Source organism: Saccopteryx leptura, chromosome 2, assembly GCF_036850995.1.
Source record: "Saccopteryx leptura isolate mSacLep1 chromosome 2, mSacLep1_pri_phased_curated, whole genome shotgun sequence".
Lineage (NCBI taxonomy): Eukaryota > Metazoa > Chordata > Mammalia > Chiroptera > Emballonuridae > Saccopteryx > Saccopteryx leptura.
The window spans coordinates 321721768-321746531 of record NC_089504.1 but is presented as its reverse complement, the minus strand read 5'-3'; the positions used below and the strand labels follow the sequence as shown (position 1 = coordinate 321746531).

Below are 24764 nucleotides of genomic sequence, written 5' to 3'. Positions count from 1 at the left end.
GTCTCTCTCTTCCCCTCCCGCAGCAAGGCTCCATTGGAGCAAAGATGGCCCAGGCGCTGGGGATGGCTCCTTGGCCTCTGCCCCAGGCGTTAGAGTGGCGCTGGTAGCGACAGAGCGACGCCCCGGAGGGGCAGAGCATCGCCCCCTGGTGGGCAGAGCATCACCCCTGGTGGGCGTGCCGGGTGGATTCCGGTCGGGTGCATGCAGGAGTCTGTCTGACTGTCTCTCCCCGTTTCCAGCTTCAGAAAAATACAAAAAAAAAAAAAAAAAAAAGACTTATGGTACATGTTCACTATTTTAGGAGATAAGAGTATCTTTGTGTTTATTGAAATGCATAAAAGGGGAAAGGAAGAATGAAACCTACCTGTCCTTGACCAATGGAGAAGGTCATGTAAATTAAGAGGAAAAATATTTTGGAGAAGTGTTCAGAATAACTAGTTTAAACAAATCCATGAGGCAAACTAAAAATACATTTTAGCTAATTCTAGTCTTAATTTGCATTATAATAGCTAAAAATTACACCAGTCCTTTAGTAAGTTAGATATTTCAAATTTGATGTATTCAAAATTTGTAACCCTGGTCGGCTGGTTCAGTGGTAGAACATCAGCCTGGCATGTGGATGTCTTGGTTCAATTCCCAGTCAAGGCACACAGTAGAAGCAACTATCTGCTTCTTTACCCTTCTTCCCCTCTCTTCCTGTCCCACAGCTATGGCTTGATTGGTTCAAGCAGATCGGCCCCAGGTGCTCGCTGGATGGCCCAGAGCAGTGGTAGTCAATCTGGTCCCTACTGCCCACTAGTGGGCATTTCAGCTTTCATGGCGGGCGGTAGCAGAGCAACCAAAGTATAAATTAAAAGATTTAACTATAGTAAGTTATTTTATAAAGATTTATTCTGCCAAACTTAGCAAAAATCTGACATAAAGTACTTGGTAAGTAATTATTATTATATGCTCTAACTTGCTGTAACTCTACTTTATAAATTTTATAAAGTAAAGTTACTTCCCTACTTTATAAATCACCATTACTGTGGAACCGGTGGGCGGTTAGAAAAATTTACTACTAACAGAGAGATACAAAAGTGGGCAGTAGGTATAAAAAGGTTGACTACCCCTGGCCCAGAGGATGGCTCTGTGGAGCCTCCACCTCAGGTGCTAAAAATAGCTCTGTTGCGAGCATGGCCTCAGATGGGCAGAGTATCAATCCAGATTAGGGTTGCCAGGTGGATCCCAGTTGGGGCACATGCAGGGTTCTTCTCACTATCTCCCCTCCTCTCACTTGGAAAAAGAAGAAAAAAGAATTGTAATAGTTATTCTAGAATTCTTTTTTATTTTTATTTTTCTGAAGCTAGAAACGGGGAGAGACAGTCAGACAGACTCCCGCATGCGCCCGACCGGGATCCACCCGGCACGCCCACCAGGGGGCGATGCTCTGCCCCTCCAGGGCATCGCTCTGCAGCGACCAGAGCCACTCTAGCGCCTGGGGCAGAGGCCAAGGAGCCATCCCCAGCGCCTGGGCCATCCTTGCTCCAATGTAGCCTCGGCTCTGGGAGGGGAAGTGAGAGACAGAGAGGAAGGAGAGAGGGAAGGGTGGAGAAGCAGATGGGCGCTTCTCCTGTGTGCCCTGGCCAGGAATCGAACCTGGGACTTCTGCACGCCAGGCCGATGCTCTACCACTGAGCCAACCAGCCAGGTATTCTAGAATTCTTAGTAGAGTCAAAACCTGCCTATATTGAAGTATAACAGGAAAAGCTGAACAATATCAAATAATGACACTATAATAAATACCTTGTTTGTGGGCCAGAACTTTGTGTTTGTGCAACAAGAACTGGAGTTACCTCTCTACTATTTCCGCTCTGTGAGAAGACAGACTTTGTTCCAGTTTGGCCGATTCTAGCAACAGACTGTAAAACACAAAAAGTCTAAGGTTTGTGAATTATATATAAATTGCATGGTAAATAATAGAAGACACAAGATGCTCCCATTTCAACTTTCCCAATGCAAGGTTTCATAATATATTACTGTCACTTAAAAACATAAATTATTGCCTGACCAGGCGGTGGTGCAGTGGATAAAGCGTTGAACTGGGATGTGGAGGACCCAGATTTGAGACCCCAAGGTCGCCAGATTGAGCGCGGGCTCATCTGGTTTGAGCAAGGCTTGCCAGCTTGAGCCCAAGGTCGCTGGCTCAAGCAATTGGTCACTCGGTCTGCTGTAGCCCCATGGTCAAGGCACATATGAAAAATCAATCAGTGAACAACTAAGGAGCTACAATGAAGAATTGATGTCTCCCTTCCTGTCTGTCTGCCCCTATCTGTCCCTCTCTCTGACTCTGTCTCTGCCACAAAAATAAATAAATATATAAAATTCTTAAAAAATCAACAACCCCCCCAAACTATTAACATCATATTAGAATGAACATCAGCCTATTTCCATATTTTAACTCTAGTATTTTTATCTTTATACTATCTTTTAATCTTTCACTTTAGTTTCTAAGGAAAGGCTCAAAATTCCTAGAAGCCACTTATCACATATCTATTCTACTTGGAGGTAAGTGCTAAACAATTTTAAGACAGTTACTATTCTCAAGATCTATGATCAAACTTATACACAAAAAATATATTCTAAAAAATATATAGAAAATTTAATATCCCTTCTTTGGCACTTAGTAAAAAGTTCTATACAGGTATCCGCTGCTTTTTGAAAGTTGATTATTTTTACATTTATGAAAAAACAGTGAAAAGCAAAAATAATGTTTAGTATTTGTTTTGCAGCCAGCTGTTATAGGTTTCGTGAGACTCCAGCAATGAGAGTGGCCCCACCAAGCTTCTTCCCTGACATCTACACTCAGCATCTCAGCATCAAGGTGCCAAAACATGACACTTTGAGCATCTGTGCTTTATTTTGATTTATTTTGTGCCCTAAAGTATTAGAAGAGCTTAAGAGAGCTCATAAGGATGTTACACTTAGTGAAAAACTGGATGTAATTAAGCATTTCAATTATGATAAACAAAATAAAAACATATACATCCATTTTGGGGGGTATGGAAATGCTCAAAATTTTTCCAAATAAATTAATGGTAAATATTTCTTTGCTTTAAACCATTCTGGCTTATAAAAGGTTTTATAAATGATTGTGGGGTAAAGCTACAATAGTTATAAGAGACTAAAAAAGAAATCTACAATTATTTTCCAAATTCTAAGGATATTGTTCTTAGAATTAATCTTTCTAGTGTATTCAGCCTTTCATTAATAAGTGAGCTCCCTAAGAGAGGGGATAAAACCTTTGGTTGCTCCTGTCTTCTCTAATTTATCACCTTATTTCTATTCACTTTTTCACTTTGCTTCTTTATGAAGTGATCAATGACTACTGTGTCAATAGATATTTAAAATTTTTTTACACCAGATAATTTTCCTCAAAACATACCTGTTACTTTGATAGTCCCTATACATAATTCTCAAACTGCACATTATAAGTAATCACTAATAATCACTTTTTCATCAGATATGAAAGGCCTCATTTTGGCCTTTCTTGCATTTATCATCACCGATCATCCCTCCTTTTTGAAACTTTGTATAACTTCCAGAATTGTACAGTATCTTTATTATTTGCCTGACCACTTCATTTACTAGCCCCTCTTCCTTCCACTAACTGTGTTCCTTAGCCTCTCTCTTTCCCTAAGAGAGCCTGGCCATTTTAACAGCTTCCATTATTATTTCTATTGCCAGGCCATATTTTTGCCTCTGTGACTAATTATCCACAGAATATTTTTCACCTAATCTACCACCACCTCAAAAATAAAACTTTATACTACTACTTCCTGTTCCTTCTATATCCACCCAAAGGACAAAACTTAAAAGTTAATTCTGGCCCTTCCTTATTTAACAAAGAAATATGTACCGCACTCACTACTCAGTTCGATATTTTTAGTTGATACTCCATGCAGACCTACAAGTAGAACTTTTCTAAGAACATCTTATAATAGGGTAAGAAGAGAACAGAGGCAGAAGAGGATGAGACAGTAGTGGCTTTTATTAATTGGACACTGAACTCATGTACCTCTTGCTGTCTAATTTTGCTTGATTGCAATAGCTTGCCTGATTTTGGCCTATTTCACCTGGCATGCTAACTCTATATGCCTCCTTATAACTGTAATAAACTAATTTCAACAATTATATTTCACTCTTATAACAATATCAGGTAGTTGTCAACTTTTCACATTTAAAATAATTCACACTTTGTAACTGTTTTTTAGTCTCTTTTCACCACTCTTGGAGCTAATAGAGAAAATTTTTTTACAGACTCTAAGAAAGTACAGGAGTAAAAGAGTAAAAACAAGAAGAAACATGTTTCTAGAAGAGTAAAGGGGCTATACTGGTTATTCACATATCTTTATTACTTATTTAGCTTCCATTTCTTAAACATGTATTAAACATAGCAATAGGCATTTTACATGCAAAATCTAATTTAATTTTCATAAAATATATTCTGCATCACAGATTTTTTTTTTTTAAGCAAGAGACAGGGACAGACAGGTTGGAAGGGAAAGAGATGAGAAGCAATAATTCTTCATCGCAGCATCTTAGTTGTTCATTGATTGCTTTCTCATGTGCCTTGATAGGGGTTGGGCAGCTGCAGCAGAGCGAATGACCCCTTGCTCAAGCCAGCAACCTTGGACTCAAGCCAATGACCATGGGGTCATGTTTATGATCCCATACTCAAGCTAGCGACCCCCACGCTCAAACCGACGACCTCGGGATTTCAAACCTGGGTCCTCAGCATCCCAGTCTGATGCTCTATCTACTGTGCAACCGCCTGGTCAGGCTAATATCTTTTAAACAAATGGCACTTTGGCCTCTACTGCCATAGACCTTTAAAAATATATTATAGAGAGTCTCAAAATTTGTTCCAATATTTACTGTAAGAACAGTTGGGCCATGACCAGGTGGTTTAGTGGAGAAGGTGTTGTCCTAGAGCGCTGTGGTTGTAGGTTCAACCCTTGGTCAGTGCACATGCAAGAGGCAATCAATGCGTGCACAACTAAATGGATCAAATAGGTGGAACAACCATTTGATGCTTCTTTCTCTTTCTTACCCTCCCTCTCTCTCCCCCTCAACTCAACGGAAAAAAGAATACTGTCAAATATTTTCATTAATTACACATTTACTATAAATTTACTATACATCTGTGAGGATCAACTATAAGAATATTATTAGAAATAGCTGGCTTTATGTTAGTCGATCTTTTTATCATTTTAACATTAGTATAATTAAAAAACACAGTGGGCCTGACCAGGCAGTGGCGCAGTGGATAGAGTGTCGGACTGGAATACGGAGGACCCAGGTTCGAGACCCAGAGGTCACTGGCTTGAGTGCGGGCTCATCTGGTTTGAGCAAAGCTCACCAGCTTGGACCCAAGGTCGCTGGCTCGAGCAAGGGGTTACTCGGTCTGCTGAAGGCCCACGGTCAAGGCACATATGAGAAAGCAATCAATGAACTAAGGTGTTGCAACAAAAAACTGATGATTGATGCTTCTCATCTCTCTCCGTTCCTGTCTGTCTGTCCCTATCTATCCCTCTCTCTCACTCTCTGTTTGTCTCTGTAAAAAAACAACAACCACACATTGGTGGGGATAAGTAAAACCTACAGCAGTTACAATTTCTTTTTTTTTTTTAATTTATTCATTTTAGAGAGGAGAGGGAGAGACAAGAGAGAGAGAGGAGAGACAGAGAGAGAGAAAGGGGGAGAGGAGCTGGAAGCATCAACTCCCATATGTGCCTTGACCAGGCAAGCCCAGGGTTTCGAACTGGTGACCTTAGCATTTCCAGGTCGACGCTTTATCCACTGCTCCACCACAGGTCAGGCACAATTTCTTATTTATATTCAAAATAATAGCAACAATCTTAATTTCATAAAAATACAGGAAATTAAAAGTAAAAATCTGAGTATGTTTATTTAGCTGTATGCTGAAATAAAATATGCTTGTGAGCCTGACCAGGCGGTGGCGCAGTGGATAGAGCGTCGGACTGGGATGCTGAGGACCCAGGTTCGAGACCCCAAGGTTGCCAGCTTGAGCGTGGCTCATCTGGTTTGAGCAAAAAGCTCACCAGCTTGGACCCAAGGTCGCTGGCTCGAGCAAGGAGTCACTTGGTCTGCTGTAGCCCCACGGTCAAGGCACATATGAGAAAGCAATCAATCAACAACTAAGGGGTCGCAATGAAAAACTGATGATTGATGCGTCTCATCTCTCTCCATTCCTGTCTGTCTGTCCCTATCTATCCCTCTCTCTGTCTCTGTTTCTTAAAAAAAAAAAAAAAAAGAAAAATTATATATATATATGCTTGTGAGTTATAATCTAATGTGATGAGAAGAACAGCCAACTTTGTGTCTCTGACTATAACCAGGAGGCTATGAAAATGATAACTGTTTACATTTGGAGCAACATCTCTAAGGCAACAACAATTATATAAAGTTAGACTCTCTATAAAATTGCTTTTTACAGATTTGAATTTTATGAATTTCTTTTATCAGTACAAAAACTGTATTTTACATGAAAAATACCTTTTTTGAAGGGGCTCCGGTGGGTGGCACATCAATTACAGAAGATGTATTAGTGTAGTTTTGTAAATAGGATCCATCTCCAGGACTTGGGGTTTCTAATGGCAAAATCCCAAAACTGAGAAGAGGTTGAAATCAAGGTGTCAAAAAGTCATCAAGGCATATATAAAGCAGCAGTATACTTAAATTAGAAGGTCTAAAAGGAAGAGAATGGCAAATCAGTCTTGGGGGCAGTGAGGATCTAAGGGGCAGATTAAAAATAAGCTGTGAATGTAGTCTATTCCACCCACCATAACTAAAAATTAAAAAAACCAATCAAATAAGGCTATATTGAACAGCAACTACCTATTCTACGAGATTTATTAGAAATAAGAGTGGTTTTCTAAAAGCTAAGTTCCAAATGATCAAATTACTTCAAAATTTTGGAATTTATGGGATTTAAACATAATTACAGGAAAAATGTCTCTAAAGACCATTGAATCCATTTATGAATCCATTTATGAATCCATTTTGGATTGAATGGTTTGTTGTCATCTCATGGTTATGCTATTTCATAGGTCCCTGGATCTGGGACTCAATTCATAGTCTGTTCTAGCATATAATTTTTGCTACTTTTGGATATATATCCTCTGGATTGAGTTCCTTTATTTATACTCACATATACTTCTAATCATTTTGACACAATTATTTCATATGTGTCATTCCTTCCTCCATGTTTTGGAAAAAGCACTTTAACAACAACCATTGTCTGATTATATCATAAACATCCCAATATTTCAAGAGCTCCATTACTATTCACTGATGTACAGCCATAAAGACAGTATCTTTTAATGCATACACTAGCATCCTTAAGAGTTTTAAATCTTCTCCAACATTTAATATTAAATTTTTATTACAGGTAATTTAGTTTTTTACTTGTTTTTATAAAAACAGAATAGATCCATTATTGACTTATTAAATACAGTGGTACCCTGAGATACGAGTTTAATTCGTTCTGTAACCGAGCTCATAAGTCAGTCAACTCGTATATCAAACAAATTTCTCCCATTTAAAATAACTGAAATAGATTTAATCTGTTCCAGCCCTGTGAAACATCCCCAAACCATCCTAAATTATGAAAAAAGACATGTTTTTAATTAAGAAACACACATGTATACTTTACCAATGCAGAACAAATATATGAAAGAAAAAAGTGTTATTTAGTACTGTGTTCTTACCTTGGAGACAGATGAGTGCGGCTAACGGAGGTGAATGGCGGAGGAGGAGGGAGGGAGGAAGGGATGCAGGCACTGTAGATACGGAAACTAAAACTGCACTTTCTTAACACTAAATGTAAACTAAAACTGCATTTTCTTTTACTTTAAACCAGGGGTCTCAAACTCGCGGCCCCCGGAACAATTTTGTGTAGCCCGCAGACTAATCCACGAACTACAGTTTCTGGTCGTTTTGCGACACTGAAAAGTGTTGTGTAACAGTTGCCTTTTGTAGACCTAGTGCTGCCCGCCGAACGGCTGTGATCTTGCTCTGCGGCCCATATGCTGAGTTGAGTTTGAGACCCCTGCTTTAAACAAAACTAAAACTGCACTTTCTTTATTTAAAATGAAACCACAAAAACTTAATTGTAAAAAAAATGCACTTTCTTAACTTTAAACTTAACCTAAGCTTAACATTACATATTTTTCACTTAATCATCACCTGTTTTTGCCCTTTTGGCTGCACATTAGGCACTTTCACTTGCAGGACTTTTCAATAAAAATCTATCCAAAGAGGGTTGCTTTTGCCTGCCTTTTAAAATGTTATGGAAATGTGACAAACAAGTGTCATTAAAAAGTGCTGAAGCAGGACCAGTTGAAATTTTTTCTGGCTGTTTCTTTTCAATGAAACTTAAAAGCTTCTCCCACTTTGCGAGCACGTCTTTAATTTCACTTGTAGAAATCACTTCCTCTGACTCCACCTCCTCCTCACTAATCTCTTGCTGAAGCTCTGGATGTTGCATCATCTGTAGCTCCTTCAACTCCTCAGTTGAGAGTTCCTCCTTATGTTCCTCGATAAGCTGGTTTACATCACCCTCATCTACCTCCAGACCCATTGACTTTCTGAGGGGCACAATCTCCTCCAACGCTTCTACCTTGGTCTCAGTCTCTGGTTCAAATCCTTCAAAGTCCCTGTCTGCAACATCAGGCCATAACTTTTTCCATACCGAGTTCAAGGTTCTTCTTGTAACCTCGTGCCATGCCAAGTCAATAATGCGTCAACATATCACGATGTTGTAGTGATCTTTCCAAAACTCTTGGGTTAGATTTGTCTTTTTGGTCACCTCAAAACAGCAGTGGAACAAGTGCTTTGTGTAAAGCTTTTTAAAGTTGGAAATGACCTGCTGATCCATAGGTTGCAAGATTGAAGTCGTGCTGGGTGGGAGATAGAGGATTTTCACGAATTTGAACTCATCGAGAATGTCATCTTCAAGACCAGGTGGGTGGGCTGGAGCATTTTCAAGGATTAGTAATGCTTTCATCAGGAGTTTATTTTCTTGAAGATATTTCTTCACTGCAGAACCAAAGACAAGATTTACCCATTCAATAAAAAACTGCCGTGTAACCCATGCCCTAGCATTGATGCACCACATAACCTGCAGTTTTTCTTTAAGAATCTTGTGAGTCTTAAACGCTTAAGGATTTTCGGAATGATATACTAGTAGTGGCTTTACTTTACAGACACCACTAGCATTTGCACACAATGCAAGGGTCAGCCGGTCCTTCATGGGTTTATGGCCTGGCAGCTTCTTCTCCTCTGCAGTGATGAAAGTCCTCCGGGGCATTTTTTCCCATAACAATCCTGTTTCGTCACAGTTGAACACTTGTTGGGGGAATGTAGCCTTCCTTTGCGATAAGCGCAGCAAAACATGGGATGTACTCCTCAGCTGCCTTAGTGTCACCACTAGCAGCTTCGCAACGAGTGGATGCCAGATTTCTTCTTGAAATTTTCAAACCAGCTGTGACCTGACTTGCCTTAAACGTATATTTTGCTGCCTCTTTTGAGGTTGATGGTTCTTTCTTGTTCAAGTCGTCATAAATAATACATGCCTTTTCGCATATTACAGTCTCCATCACTGTATCTCCTGCCAGCTCTTTCTCTTTCACCCACACCAGCAAAAGCTTCTCCATTTCTTCATGGATATTTGCCCCCAATTGGGACAGAATTGTAGTTCCTTTTGCTAGATTTGCGCTTTTGATGGCATCCTTTTGTTTAAGGATGGTACAAATTGTAGATGTATTGCAGTCGTACAGCCTTGCCAGTTCAATCACTCATACACCTTGCTCGTGTTTTTCTATTATTTCTTGCTTTACTTCTATCGATATCATTCATTCTCTTCTTCTCACCACTGTCCTTTACACTCACTTTCTTCAGCCCCATGATAGCACACAAAAAAAGTTAGTAAAAAATGCAAAAATGATGCAAGAACGAGTACAACACATGAAATTCAACTTCAGTCTGCGGGTAACACGTGAGAAAGAACGAGATGCTGGTGTTGTGCAGCCAATACTGGACCTGTGCACCAACGCGCCAACTAGTGGCAACTTCCTGAATCATGACTCGTATCTCGGAATTTTGCTTGGATCTCAAACAAAAATATGGATCGAGTTGCAGCTCGTATCTTAAAAATTGTTTGTTGGTTTGCTCGTATCTCAAGGTACCACTGTACCTCTAGTTCCACAATGATTTAGAAGTTCATATTAATTTATATGACTAATAATATGAATTATTATAAGATCATTTAATATTATAGCACATTTTAAATTATTTTTTATTTGTCTTACCTGGGGGTTAATGGGCTAAGAGCAGCTGGTCCTCCTAATAAGCTTCGACCAGTTTTTGGTTTATTTTGAACCTGTTTAGATAATATAGAAGTTCCTGTTCCAAGAGGGACAGTATCTGGTGAAATTACAGCTGAATCAATATAAGACACTGAGGAATCAGTATTCAAGGAATACTTTGAATTGAAAGATTCTAAATTCAGTCTGTTTAATTCCTGAAACAGAAAATTTCTACCATGTCATTTACAATACATCACTTAGTTTACATAATTATTTTTTATTTTCATAATATTTTGAACACTATAGAATGATACACTTACAATTGTGTCCTGGGGTGTTTCTGTTAGAACAGTCTCAGGCTGTCTGTGAGATAAATTATGATTAGATACTACTGTTGTGCAAGAGTTGGGCAGACAGTTGCTAAAGTTCTGTAAAGAGGTTAATTTAAATGTTTGGTCAGGATCTGGCTTTTCACCTGTGAAGGGAAAAAAAAAAGTTTGCCTATGAAGAAATGAGGGTCAATCTTTTTTCAGGTATGCATAAATCAGTGGAAACAGGCCTTCTCTGGAGTTTTAAAGTTCTCCTGTGTTTTAGCTAATCAAATTTACCTCCCCAAAGCCAATCTATCCATTTATTGCAAAAATTTACTCCTACGATAAAGCTGTAAATTTAGGAAATAAACTAAACAGCAATGACATTGATTTAAATATAATAAATCAGGCCCTGGCCTGTGGCTGAGTGTATAAAGCATCAGCCTGGCATATGGATATCCAGGATCGATTCCAGGTCAGGGCACACAGGAGAAGTGACCATCTGCTTCTCCCCCTATTCCTCTCCCCTTTCTCTCCCTCTTCTTCTCCTGCAGCCAGTGGCTCAACTGGTTTAAGTGTGGCTTTGGGCGCTAAGGATAGCTCTGTTGGAGTGCATCAGCCTCAGGCATTAAAAATAGCTCTGTGCTTAAGCACTGGCCTTAGAAGGAGTTGCTGGGTGGATCCCAGTCGGGGCACATGTGGGAGTCTGCCTCACTATCTCCCTTCCTCTCACCTAAAATAAATAAATAAAATAAATCACAGGAAAATGCAGATTTCTGTGTTTGTTTTAAAGCAGAAAGCAAAGATCTAGACCTAATTTGGCTCAAAGTAAGGAGTGAGGGTGGAGAGTTGAAATCTAGTAGATATTACAATAAAGTTTTAAGCACTTTAATGTATATAAACATAACGTTTTAAAATAATCTTTTATGCTACCTCCCCATAATTTCCAGGTCTTATTTATATAAGTGTCTGCTTGGGGCATTCTATTTCTTATCCAGAAAGCTGTTTTAGTTAGTACTATACTCATAATACAATTCATGCTAGAGGATACAAGAAAGATCACATATTTTAGAAACATACGATTCTATCTTATTTCTTATTCTCAATTTTAACAACCCCTTAGGCTTTGGAAAAAAATTTTTTTTCTGGATAATTTGTATCACATTCCAAAAATTAAGCAGGAGTAAAAATTAAGAAGAGGAAATGGGGGACCCCCCAACCACCACCACAGCCACTTCTGTAAACCTACCTATTTCACATAATGATTCAAAGGGGGACCAGAGGAAAGGATTTAAACTAAGGCTCTTTTGGTAACATTCTGATCCTTTGGCAAGCCGATCTGTTTTGCTGTAAAGACAAACAGATTAGGCAGCGTGCAAAACCCAAAACATTTATTATAAAGGAAACTTTTGATACAGAAATTAGGTAAGTCTTACATAAAGTCCTGAGAATACTTTCTTGATGCTTCCCTATATCACCAATTTCCCCTTCTTACTATCCTCCAATCTCTGTTATTTAGGGTAGTTCAAGTCAAAAGTCAATGAAAGCAGAGAGAACATAAATTAAAAGGAATAATAAACTATCACTGCCTTCTTAATTATTGTAATGTTTTTAATTTACTGTCAGATAACTAAATTAATGAAGGAAATATAAAAAAATCCAAATTTCAGTCTCATTTTCTTAATTTTTAATATAATATGCCAGTGGTAATTTTGAAAGTGACTTAAATGCTTTAAAAATATGTAGTATTTTAAATTATCAGGTTTTCTAACAAAGTAGAAGTGGTAGCTCTTTTTTTTAGTGAGAGAGAGAGAAAAAGGGAAGAGAGAAGGAGAGGAAAAGCAAGACAGGAAGAGAGATGAGAAGACTGTGTGCTATTCAGCCACATGCTATTTCAGAAACGTAGATCAGCACAGGTTTTGAAAACCACAAAGCGTTCTAGTACTGGAAACAATTTTCTGATAATTTTAATGATTCTTACTTACCAATATACATGTCCCAACAATGAAAGAGTAAAGCAAGCTGAATCACCAAACTCAGTAACAATATCATCATGGCTTTTCTGTTTATTAAACACTCCACCAGATAAGATCTGCTCCCCTTCTGCAAGCCTTTAAAACACAAATGTACAGATTACAAAGTCAATATAAAAAAGCCCCAAGTGTAAAGATATTCTTCATCACTAATGTACCTCTTAATATAGACAGGTAAAATAAAAAGTTCATGGTCTATTTAGAATATCAATAAACTTGTATTTAGAATCATTTGAGAGACTAGAAATTTATGATCTTAAAATTCTAGTCTTGCCTTTAAAAACAGAACCAGTTAAATTTAGTTTCTGTATGTACAAACCTCATCTGAACAACATACACAATATTCATGTTAAAAGAAATGAAAGGCCATTATACTGGGGTAAAAAATATAAATGGTTTTTCATTAATAAATGTGGTAATCCTTCTTAGTTCTATAATTCCTGAAATAGAAATTTGTAAGCAAATTAAATAATACTAACATATTTTAACTAAAAATTGCATACTTAATTGCCTCATTTTTAGGTTTATAAATAAAACTTGAATAGCACTTCACCTCTTTTTGTCAATTGTTTTCTTGACATAGAAAATCATAAATGTTCACCAAAGGAAAACTTATTGCCTGATTTCAGAATATATTTTTAGCATATCAGAGTATATAAGGGTTTGTAATCATGTAGAAAACTCCCAAGTAAGTTCACACATGAAAGGTAGTATTTAAAGTTTTTTACTATCAATGGGATTAAAAAAAAAACTATAATGATTTGTAAATGGGATAAGAATGTCTAACTTAAGAATTGGCTTAAAAAATTGAAAGAATTTTTAAGAATTTAACATTAGAATCCTTGAAGTAAAAATAACTGAATAACAAATACCTCAGAAATTTTATAAATATTGCAGCTAGGCCCTGGCCGGTTGGCTCAGCGGTAGAGCGTCGGCCTAGCGTGCGGAGGACCCGGGTTCGATTCCGGCCAGGGCACATAGGAGAAGCGCCCATTTGCTTCTCCACCCCTCCGCCGCGCTTTCCTCTCTGTCTCTCTCTTCCCCTCCCGCAGCCAAGGCTCCATTGGAGCAAAAATGGCCCGGGCGCTGGGGATGGCTCTGTGGCCTCTGCCTCAGGTGCTAGAGTGGCTCTGGTCGCAACATGGCGACGCCCAGGATGGGCAGAGCATCGCCCCCTGGTGGGCAGAGCGTCGCCCCTGGTGGGCGTGCCGGGTGGATCCCGGTCGGGCGCATGCGGGAGTCTGTCAGACTGTCTCTCCCTGTTTCCAGCTTCAGAAAAATGAAAAAAAAAAAAAAAAATATTGCAGCTAGCTTTCATTTAAGAGTCATCAAATAAAATAAACCTATAAATCTACAAAGTAAATATGCATACAGGCTTTTACATATCTGTCTAGTCACTTTTACCATTATTCCATCTCTTATGGCACAGAAAGAGTTTAACAGAACTAACTATCTATACCTCTAGCTGTCTCCAGATTCAAAACTAGGACGGTTGACTTGGTTTAACTGTAGCATGCAAAAGTAGTACTCTTCTGAAATCTGCTCCATTGCTTCAAAGGCATAGGAGTAGTGGTTTATAAACAGAATGGTCTTGAAAAGCAAATAATTACACAACTACCTAGACACAGGGGAGCATTAATCTTAGGTAAAGTGGTAAGTAGGTTTTCAGGCCTATTCCAATTGGTCTAATAATGAAAACAAAGGAAAGGAAATAACACTTGAAACTTTAGAGAATGATAGGAATTAGAACTTACTTTCTCCAATGTTAAATTCTATCATTTACTCCATAACAATAAAATCTTTCCATAACAAAAATGCTATAACCCTGGCCAGGTATCTCAGTGGATAAAGTTTCATCCTAACACACCAAAGTATCCCTGATCAGGGCATGTATGAGAAGCAATCAGTGAATGCATAACTAAATGGAACAACTTAGTGGAATGAGATGATACTTCTCTTTTACTCCTCTTTCTCTCTCATATCAATGGAGAATTAAAAAAAAAAAAAATAATAGCCTGACCAGGCTGTGGTGCAGTGGATAGAGGATCAGACTGGGATGCAGAGGACCCAGGTTCGAGACCCCAAGGTAGCTAGCTTGAGCTTGGGCTCATCTGGTTTGAGCAAAGCTCACCAGCTTGGACCCAAGGTCGCTGGCTTGAGCAAGGGGTTAGTCGGTCTGCTGAAGGCCCGTGGTCAAGGCACATATGAGAAAGCAACCAATGAACAACTAAGGTGTTGCAATGAAAAACTGATGATTGATGCTTCTCATCTCTCTCCGTTCCTGTCTGTCCCTATCTACCTCTCTCTCTGACTCTCTGTCTCCGTAAAGAAAAGAAATAAATTTTTTAAAGAATAATAATAATGCTATTGAATATTGTAAAAACATTTCAAAAGTTACTAAAATGACAAATCTCTACTACTAATAAAGAGGGGAGGAGTCAATCAGTTTAATAAACCAAAAGAATTTTATCTATAATTCTACAGTGCAACTAGGAATAAAATCAGAGACAAAGTTTTTTAAACATTTTTTAAATTTAGAAATTAAATTTAATGAGGTGAAAAGATAACACTAGACAAAGATGGACATTTCATAATGGTTAAGGGGATACTATATCAAGAAGACCCAATACTTATTAATATATAGGCACTGTTGGGCAGATAAGTTCTTTTTTGCTCACTTCATTAAAAATGGCCACTGCTCTCACATGGTGATGCTCTCATGTGATACAGCTAATTGCCCTTCTTGCTTGGGAAGGGGCTTGGTTATGCTAATGTGTGTTAGAGGAGGGGCTTTCATGCAGAAAGGTTTTAAGAGAAGGAGCTAGGAGGCTATTTTGGAGAGAAGAGACCACGTTGTTCCAGGGTAGAGAGAGGAGGAATCCATGTAGTAGCAGGGCAGGGAGGCCACATGGGGGAGGCAGCCAAAATGGTGGAATGCTGAAGAAGCCAGTTTGTGCAGGAGAAGGAGATGGGGAACAGAGGTGAGTAAGACTGGTGAGGTAGAAGCCTTTGAATCTAGGAAAACTTGGATGAGTCAGTGGCTTTGGGAGCCCTGAATGGAAAAGGAAGTGTTTTCCTGCTGTGTGTTTTTACTCGCTTGCTGAGTGCGAGTCTAGAATAGAGGAAAATGGACTGGGAAAATGGCAACGGAGTAGGCGGATGTTACAACTCCCACCTCCCAGAATCAAAATGTATTACAACTTAACTTAGGAACAATTATCTAGAATAAAGGAAAATGGATGACCAGTTTTTGGCTCTGCAGTTTCTTTACGATCTGTCCAGATTAAACTCGGACCTACATGGGCCAGGTGGCTTTGATGGTAGCTATGGCTACTGGTTTTACAACTGGCATAGTCGGCAGGATTCAGATCATATCGGTATGGAGCCTCCACCACCCCTGAGTGGTGAAATAGAGGACTGGTTGCTGTTGTGATTCCCCTTGACTGTCCTTTTGGGGACTGTAGGTATTTACAGCCATGCGTGAGGAATCCGAGAGCTCTGTGGAAAAGGCTGCCCAGAACCTGCAAACCGAGCAGTGAAAGGAGCTGGAGCAAGTGCGGGAGAAAGAGATGCCAACCCTGGAGCTGGAGGAAGTACCGGAGAAGGAGGCAGACCAGATTGGAGAGTTTCACCTGGAAATGGAGCAGCCTCTGGAGAAGGAATCGCAGGTGGGTGAGGTGCAGATTGCCCTGGAAATTGCCAAAAGGCAGGCGGTGGCATTTCCAGGTCTTCTTTGGAGGATGAGGAGAATTGGGCTGGAGTTGTGATCTGGAGACTCCAGAAGGTAAACAGTGGCAGCAGGAGAATGGATGGATGGACCGAGAGCTGAGCTTGCACCGCTGAGTGGCCACTGGAATGGCAGGGAGTGCCTGCTAAGCCGCTGATGGGTTTGCTGAGATTTGGGGACAAAGGGGTGAATGTCTCTGGAGTGGAAGTGGAAATACTGGCCGCCATTGCCACGTGTTTCTCCTTGGGACAGCTTAAAAGCTGCCAGGATTTCTGGGATGAGGGAGGAGACAGGCCCATATGCATGGACCAATTCCTGGACTACGACCGGAGTGGGCACTGCTCCTTTGTTGGATGGACTTAACGGATTTTGGACAATGTGAAATACCGATGGGGGAAGAGGGTGGCTTTGCTGGAGGTCCTTCTGCACCAGGAAGCTTTTCATCCAGTTGGAGAGAAGCTCTGAGGACATTTTGTGCTTTTGGCAAAGTGCTCAGAGACTGGTGAAGTGCATCTTTGTAATTGTTAAAATTGTATGATTTGTGCTGTTGTTGTAATTTGTGTAATGTGCCTAATTTCCTTGGACAGGAATGCCGGTAGTGTGGATTGTAGATTGCAGAGTGAACAAAGGGGTGGGATATCAGGCAATTAAGTTGTTTTTTGCTTACTTCATTAAATATGGCTGCTGCTTTAACATGGTGATGCTCTCACGTGATACAGCTAATTGCTCTTCTTGCTTGGGAAGGGGCTTGGTTATGCTAATGTGTGTTAGAGGAGGGGCTTTCATGCAGAAAGGTTTTAAGAGGAGGAGCTAGGAGGCTCTTTTGGAGAGAAGAGACCACATTGTTCCAGGGTAGAGAGAGGAGGAATCCATGTAGTAGCAGGGCAGGGAGGCCACATGGGGGAGGCAGCCAAAATGGTGGAATGCTGAAGAAGCCAGTTTGTGCAGGAGAAGGAGATGGGGAACAGAGGTGAGTAAGACTGGTGAGGTGGAAGCCTTTGATTCTAGGAAAACTTGGATGAGTCAGTGGCTTTGGGAGCCCTGAATGGAAAAGGAAGTGTTTTCCTGCTGTGTGTTTTTACTCGTTTGCTGAGTGCGAGTCTAGAATAAAGGAAAATGGACCACCAGTTTTTGGCTCTGCAGTTTCTTTACAATCTGTCCAGATTAAATGCGAACCTACAAGAGCCAGGCAGCTTTGATGGTGGCCGCTGCTACTGGCTTTATAGGCACTGAATCAGGCAGCACCAATATATATAAGATATCTACTAACAGACTAAAAATAGAAACAGACAAAACACAATCATAGTTGGAGTTCTCAACACACCACTGACAGCTTTATATAGATCATCCAAACAGAAAATCAATAAAGAACTATTGGCCTTAAATGACACACTAGACCAAATGGACATAGGCAGGATTTAAAACTGATAAAAAAAATTTTTAAACTTACTTGCTGAGATCGACACAACATTTTGCAAGCAGGTATTTACATTGCGGTGTTGTACAACTGTGTCCTTTCAAGAGTCTATATGCCTTATATGCCTTTCCTGAGCGGTAATAACAGGTTGCCAGTAGAAACAAGGCTTCTTCTGAGTGTACTAAGAAAACATATGGGGGGAGGGAAGGCTATTATTTAGCAGGTTACGTGGTAATCATTGTTTATCAGGCAATAAACAAGTTTAATAACAAAAAAATTAGGCATGTTATTTAATGTAAATATCATTTATAAATCCAAATTTCAATTAAGGAGAAACACTTAGCAATAGAATAGTTAGTTCCCCGAGTCCTAATTACCATCTTCTTACAATGAACCAAGGGGATAATACAATGAAGACAATCATGGTATTTCTGTATAAAACTTTAAGAAAAGCAAACAGCTTTGGCCCAATAGCTCGGTTGGTTAGAGCATTGTTCCTAAAGCACAGAGGTTGCTGGTTTGATCCCCAGTCAGAGCAGAGTGATGTTCTTTTCTATCTCTCTCGCTCTTTCCCTTCCTCTCTCTAAAAATCAATAAAATAAACAAAAAAAAAAGCAAACATACAAACACATCTACCTTTAAATAGACTATCAGTAAAGCCTCTTGTTTTTATGTAATATTTTTCTAATAGACTTTGAGAGTACAGAAGTCAAATTTCATTAGAGAAGAAAACTCAAGATTATACATTAACAATCTGAAATAAATTCTACATTGAAAAAAGGCCAGATTCAATTAATATCTATATGACAAAGAAGGCAAGAACATATAATGGAGTAAAAGACTGTCTATTCAATACATTCTGTTGGGAAAAATAGACAGATACATGCAAAAAACTGAAACTTAGAACACATTTTTACACCATACATAAGAATAAACTCAAACTAGATAAAAGACTTAAATATCAGACTAAAAAAAAAACTATAATTCTTGCAGTAAAATCTGTGACATTTCTCTTAGCAATATTTTGTTCAGATATATCTCCTCAATCAAGGAAAACGAGGAAAAAACCCCAAACCAATTAGATGATATCTAACGAAAAAGTTTTTGCATAGTAAAGGAAACCAACAAAACGAAGAGACAACCCACTGAGTAGGAAAATATATTCACCAATGATACATCTGGCAAGGGCTTAATACTAAAAGTGTATAAAGAACTCATATAACTCAACACAAAAAAACCAAGCAATCCAATTAAAAAGTGGGCAGAGGACCCAAATAAACACATCCAAAGAGGATATACAGACGTTCAATAGACATAATGAAAAGATGCTCAATGTCACTAAGTCATCAGAGAAATGTAAATTAAAATCACAGTGAGATATAACCTCACACCTGTCAGAATGGTTATCATCAAATAAATCAACAAATAAGTGTTGGTGAGGATGTGGAGAAAAGGGAACCCTCATGCAATACTGGTGAAAATGCAGACTGGAGCAGCACTGTAAAAAACAGTATAAAGGTTCCTCAAAGCCCTGGCCGGATGGCTCAGCGGTAGAGCATCGGCCTGGCGTGCAGGAGTCCCGGGTTCGATTCCTGGCCAGGGCACACAGGAGAGGCGCCCATCTGCTTCTCCACCCCTCCCCCTCTCCTTCCTCTCTGTCTCTCTCTTCCACTCCCGTAGCCGAGGCTCCACTGGAGCAAAGATGGCCCGGGCGCTGGGGATGGCTCTGTGGCCTCTGCCTCAGGCGCTAGAATGGCTCTGGATGCAACAGAGCGACGCCCCAGAGGGGCAGAACATCGCCCCCTGGTGGGCATGCCGGGTGGATCCCGGTCAGGCACATGCGGGAGTCTGTCTGACTGCCTCTCAGTTTCCAGCTTCGGAAAAATGAAAAGAAAAATATAAAAAAAATAAAAAATAAAGGTTCCTCAAAAAATTAAAAATAAAACTGCCTATGAGCCAGCAATTCCACTTCTTGGTATTTAACTAAAGAAATTTAAAACACTAATTTGAAAGAATAATTGCACCCCTATGTTCTTTGCAGTGTTATTTACAATAGCCAATATATGGAACCAACCCAAATGCCCATCAACAGATGAGTCATTGCATATATATATAAATATAATGGAATACTTCTCAGTCATGAAAAAGAATGACTCTTACCATTTGGGACAGCATAGATAGACCTAGAGGATATTATGCTAACTGAAGTAAATCAGACATATATCATGATTTCACTTATATGTGGAAGCTAATGAACAAACAAAAGTGAAACAGACTCAAAGACACAGAGAACAGATTGATTGTTGCCAGAGAGGATGGGGTTGGGGTGGAGGTAAATGAAAAAGGTGAAGGGATTAAGATGTATACATTGGTAATTACAAAATAGTCATAGGAATGAAAAGTATAGAATAGGGAATATAGTCAATAATATTGCAATAATTACATATGATGCCAGGTATGTACTAGAAATATAGAGGGGAACACTTTCTAAAGTATGTGACTATCTAACCACTATGCTGCACACCTGAAACTAGTACAAAATAATATTGAATGTGAACTATAGTTGAAAAATAAAATTAAAAAAAAGGACCAGATTGAAAAATACATAATATTAAATAAAGTAATTAAGTAATAATACCATGATAAATTCTTTAAATTTTTAACTACCAAGAATCATATATTCATAGTAGTTATAGAAAGATGACAATAAGCTCTGGCCAGGTTGCTCAGTGGATACAGCACCATCCTGGCATGCCAAGGTTGCATGATCCCCAATTAGGGCACATAGAAGATGCGATCAATGAGTATACAACTAGATGGAGCAACAAAGTGGAATAGTGAGTTGATGCTTCTCTCTTTCTCTCCTCCACCAACCAAATCAATGGGGGGGAGGGGGAGATGACAATTTTCCAGCTACTGAAGCAATAGGAGAAAGTATAAATGAGTTTATACTTTCAAACTTACAAAGCTGATGAGTTTAACTACATAAAAAATTTAAATATCAGAATAATAAAAATGAATAGAATTAAGATTTAAAAGTAGCAATTTGTGGCAAATATGTAAGAAATAAAGATATAATTCACAAAATAGAAATAAATGTAAAACACTTGAGAAAACACCCATAATCTCTGTTATAATCATGCAAAATACATCATAATTCTCAAGTAAACAAAAATACATTAAAATGGTCAAATGGGCCTGACCTGTGGTGGCACAATGGATAAAGCGTTGACCTAGAATGCTGAGGTCACTGGTTCAAAATCCTGGGCTTGCACGGTCAAGGTATATATGGGAATTGATGCTTCCTGCTCTTCCCCCCTTTCTCTCTCTCTCTCTCTCTCACTCTAACTCTCCTCTCTAAAATTATTGAATAAATAAAATTATATAAAAAATAATAAAAAAATAAAATAAAATGGTCAAATGTGAGACTGATAGGCCTATGAAGGAAGTCTGACACTGTTGGTGACACCCCATATTATTATATCTCTCTTTGTTGGTTATCAACTGGGAAAAAAAGTAATTTGTGGTAGAACTGATCACACCCTTTGACTTGTAAATTTCATTTTAGTGTATATAACCAAAGGAAATAACTTGAAATAAAAAAGCTGTACATAATCATCTATATTAGCATCTTAGAAAGAGAATTAACAATAATTAATAAGAAAAACAAAACATACATTATTTGAAGAAGGCTGTGCCAATTCCTCAATTTTATGAGGCAATTTTTATCGTTAGCTGAGAAATCTGTAATACTCAGACATTAAGTAACTTGCCCAAGGTATACAACTGCGTATTTAAGTGACAGTGTTAGGGTTTATTCTGAGGCCATAGACTCTAATCCAGGGGTACCCAAACTTTTTACACAGGGGGCCAGTTCACTGTCCCTCAGACCGTTGGAGGGCCAGACTATAAAAAAAAAACTATGAACAAATCCCTACGCACACTGCACATATCTTATTTTAAAGTAAAAAAAACAAAATAGGAACAAATACAATATTTAAAATAAAGAACAAGTAAGTTTAAATCAACAAACTGACCAGTATTTCAATGGGAACTATGCTCCTCTCACTGACCACCAATGAAAGAGGTGCCCCTTCCAGAAGTGCGGCGGGGGCCAGATAAATGGCCTCAGGGGGCCGCATGCGGCCCGCGGGCCGTAGTTTGGGGACCCCTGCTCTAATCCATGCTCTTCGCCACAGAATAGATTCTGTTCTAATAAAAAAACTTAAAAAAAACAAACCCTAAGGATTGGGAAAGATTAAGTAAGCCATAGTGTAAAATGTGAAGTAACTCTACTGTTATTAAAATTAGCATATAGGCCCTGGCCAGTTGGCTCAGTGGTAGAGTGTCGGCCTGGCGTGCAGAAGTCCCGGGTTCGATTCCCAGCCAGGGCACACAGGAGAAGCGCCCATCTGCTTCTCCACCCCTCCCCCTCTCCTTCCTCTGTCTCTCTCTTCCCCTCCTGCAGCGAGGCTCCATTGGAGCAAATATGGCCCAGGCGCTGGGGATGGCTCCTTGGCCTCTGCCCCAGGCGCTAGAGTGGCTCTGGTCATGACAGAGCAACGCCCGGAGGGGCAGAGCATCGCCCCCTGGTGGGCAGAGCGTCGCCCCCTGGTGGGCGTGCTGGGTGGATCCCGGTCGGGTGCGTGCGGGAGTCTGTCTGACTGTCTCTCCCCGTTTCCAGCTTCAGAAAAATACAAAAAAAAAAATAAAAAAATAGCATATAAGGGAGCCACAAAGAAACAAAGAAGTTTTTATGAACTAGTGTCAATCATAAAAACAAAAGCAACATTCAGAATCTTATCAAAGTCATCAGAAGTATGACATTTATATATTTTATTTATTTATGAATTTATAGAAATGAATATACTACAAACCTTCTGCATACAGTCGTTCTGCAAGGAAAACTGCATCTCGGTAAGCATAATGGTTTAGTGCTTGCCATATAGCAGCCTGCAAGTGGAAGAAAAGAACATAAATACACAGTCTCAAGGAAACTCCTACAACAAAGCCTTGCATATAATCCTCAAATCAACATCCCTAATTTAGTAATAAAACCTCAATGTCCCCAGTGCAAATTCCAAAATGTGTTAGATAAAGCTCTTCACAGTATAGCTCCTAAAATATGTACTTGAATTGACTCACTGGATTCTCCACGGACTTTTAGGCTTCTGTGCCTGCATAATTAATTACTTATCCATCACTGGGGAGTGTAGGTTCCCTCATTCCTAAAGACCCAGCTTAAATAACATGTACTTCATCAAGCTTCTCTGGTTGATCTCTAGCCATTTTTTTGGTAAACACGCCTCTAATATTATATTAGTTACTCGTTTGCAGATCTGCCTACCCCAGTAACCTATATTGCTCTAAACTTAAAGCCGTGGTTTGCAACAATTTTTCATGATTACACATAAGTGAGATGTTCAAATGTATGTCATCCTCCAACTAAAACTTTCCCATCAAATCCCTTTAATGTCATCCTATTCTCACCCAATCAAGGCAATACTGACATACAAATGAGTAAAGCTATAACAGAAATAACCTTTAATTTATCTAAATACATTTTTCTATTTTAGAGTTATGAAACATTAAGTATATATCAGATACATTTTAAATAATAATAGCCTGACCAGGCGGTGGCGCAGTGGATAGAGCGTCAGACTGGGATGCGGAAGGACCCAGGTTCGAGACCCTGGGGTTGCCAGCTTGAGCGCGAGCTCATCTGGCTTGAGCAAAAAGCTCACTAGCATGGACCCAAGGTCACTGGCTCGAGCAGGGGGTTACTCAGCCTACTGAAGGCCCGCGGTCATGGCACATATGAGAAAGCAATCAATGAACAACTACGGTGTCGCAACAAAAAACTGATTATTGATGCTTCTCATCTCTCTCCGTTCCTGTCTGTCTGTCCCTGCCTATCCCTCTATCTGACTCTCTCTGTCCCTGTAAAAAAATAATAATAAAATTTAAAAAAATATAATAAACAAAAACATTTAGACCCATGTATTTCCTATCCAGCTCAAGAAGTAAAATATTACCAAAAACATAAATAAGCCTGACCAGGCGGTGGCGCAGTGAATAGAGCGTAGGACTGGGATGCGGAGGACCCAGGTTCGAGACCCTGAGGTCGCCAGCTTGAGCGAGGGCTCATCTGATTTGAGCAAAAGCTCACCAGCTTGGACCCAAGGTCCCTGGCTCGAGCAAGGAGTTACTTGGTCTGCTGTAGCACCACAGTCAAGGCAGATATGAGAAAGCAATCAATGAACAACTGAGGTGTTGCAATGAAAAACTGATGATTGATGCTTCTCATCTCTCTCCATTCCTGTCTGTCTATCCCTTTCTCTAACTCTCTATCTCTGTAAAAAAATAAAAAATGACTAATATCTTTGAAGCTCATCTATCACATAACCTCTCAGATTTAAAGAGGAAACCATCACTCTGAATTATGTTAATCTTTCTTTTGGCTTTCTTCACAATTTTTATACATTTGTATGTATTAGCCTTAAGCAATGTTAATATTGTTTTGTTTTATAAATTTTATTTTATTTATTTATTTTTTTGCATTTTTCTGAAGCTGGAAACAGGGAGAGACAGTCAGACAGACTCCCGCATGCGCCCGACTGGGATCCACCCGGCACGCCCACCAGGGGCGATGCTCTGCCCACCAGGGGGCGATGCTCTGCCCATCCTGGGCGTCGCCATGTTGCGACCAGAGTCACTATAGCGCCTGAGGCAGAGGCCACAGAGCCATCCCCAGCGCCCGGGTCATCTTTGCTCCAATGGAGCCTTGGCTGCAGGAGGGGAAGAGAGAAACAGAGAGGAAAGCGTGGCGGAGGGGTGGAGAAGCAAATGGGCGCTTCTCCTGTGTGCCCTGGCCGGGAATCGAACCCGGGTCCTCCGCACGCTAGG

General features: G+C 39.6%; 1 protein-coding gene across 5 annotated transcripts in view; it reads right to left on the bottom strand.

The window, feature by feature from the left end:
* The window catches only part of CDC27 (cell division cycle 27), an 82819-nt gene that overhangs the window by 38261 nt on the left and 19794 nt on the right, over positions 1-24764 (bottom strand). For all 5 annotated transcript variants that reach the window (XR_010748854.1, XM_066363099.1, XM_066363102.1 and 2 more), the window contains exons 2-9: positions 22736-22811; positions 17892-18039; positions 12667-12792; positions 11931-12028; positions 10691-10845; positions 10374-10585; positions 6559-6673; positions 1786-1901 (exon numbers count right to left, since the gene is read on the bottom strand). Coding sequence is in view for 4 of the 5 variants with exons in the window: in XM_066363099.1 (XP_066219196.1) it covers positions 1786-1901; positions 6559-6673; positions 10374-10585; positions 10691-10845; positions 11931-12028; positions 12667-12792; positions 17892-18039; positions 22736-22811 (1046 nt within the window). In the remaining variant the exon portion in view is untranslated. The remainder of the gene's footprint in view (positions 1-1785; positions 1902-6558; positions 6674-10373; positions 10586-10690; positions 10846-11930; positions 12029-12666; positions 12793-17891; positions 18040-22735; positions 22812-24764) is intronic.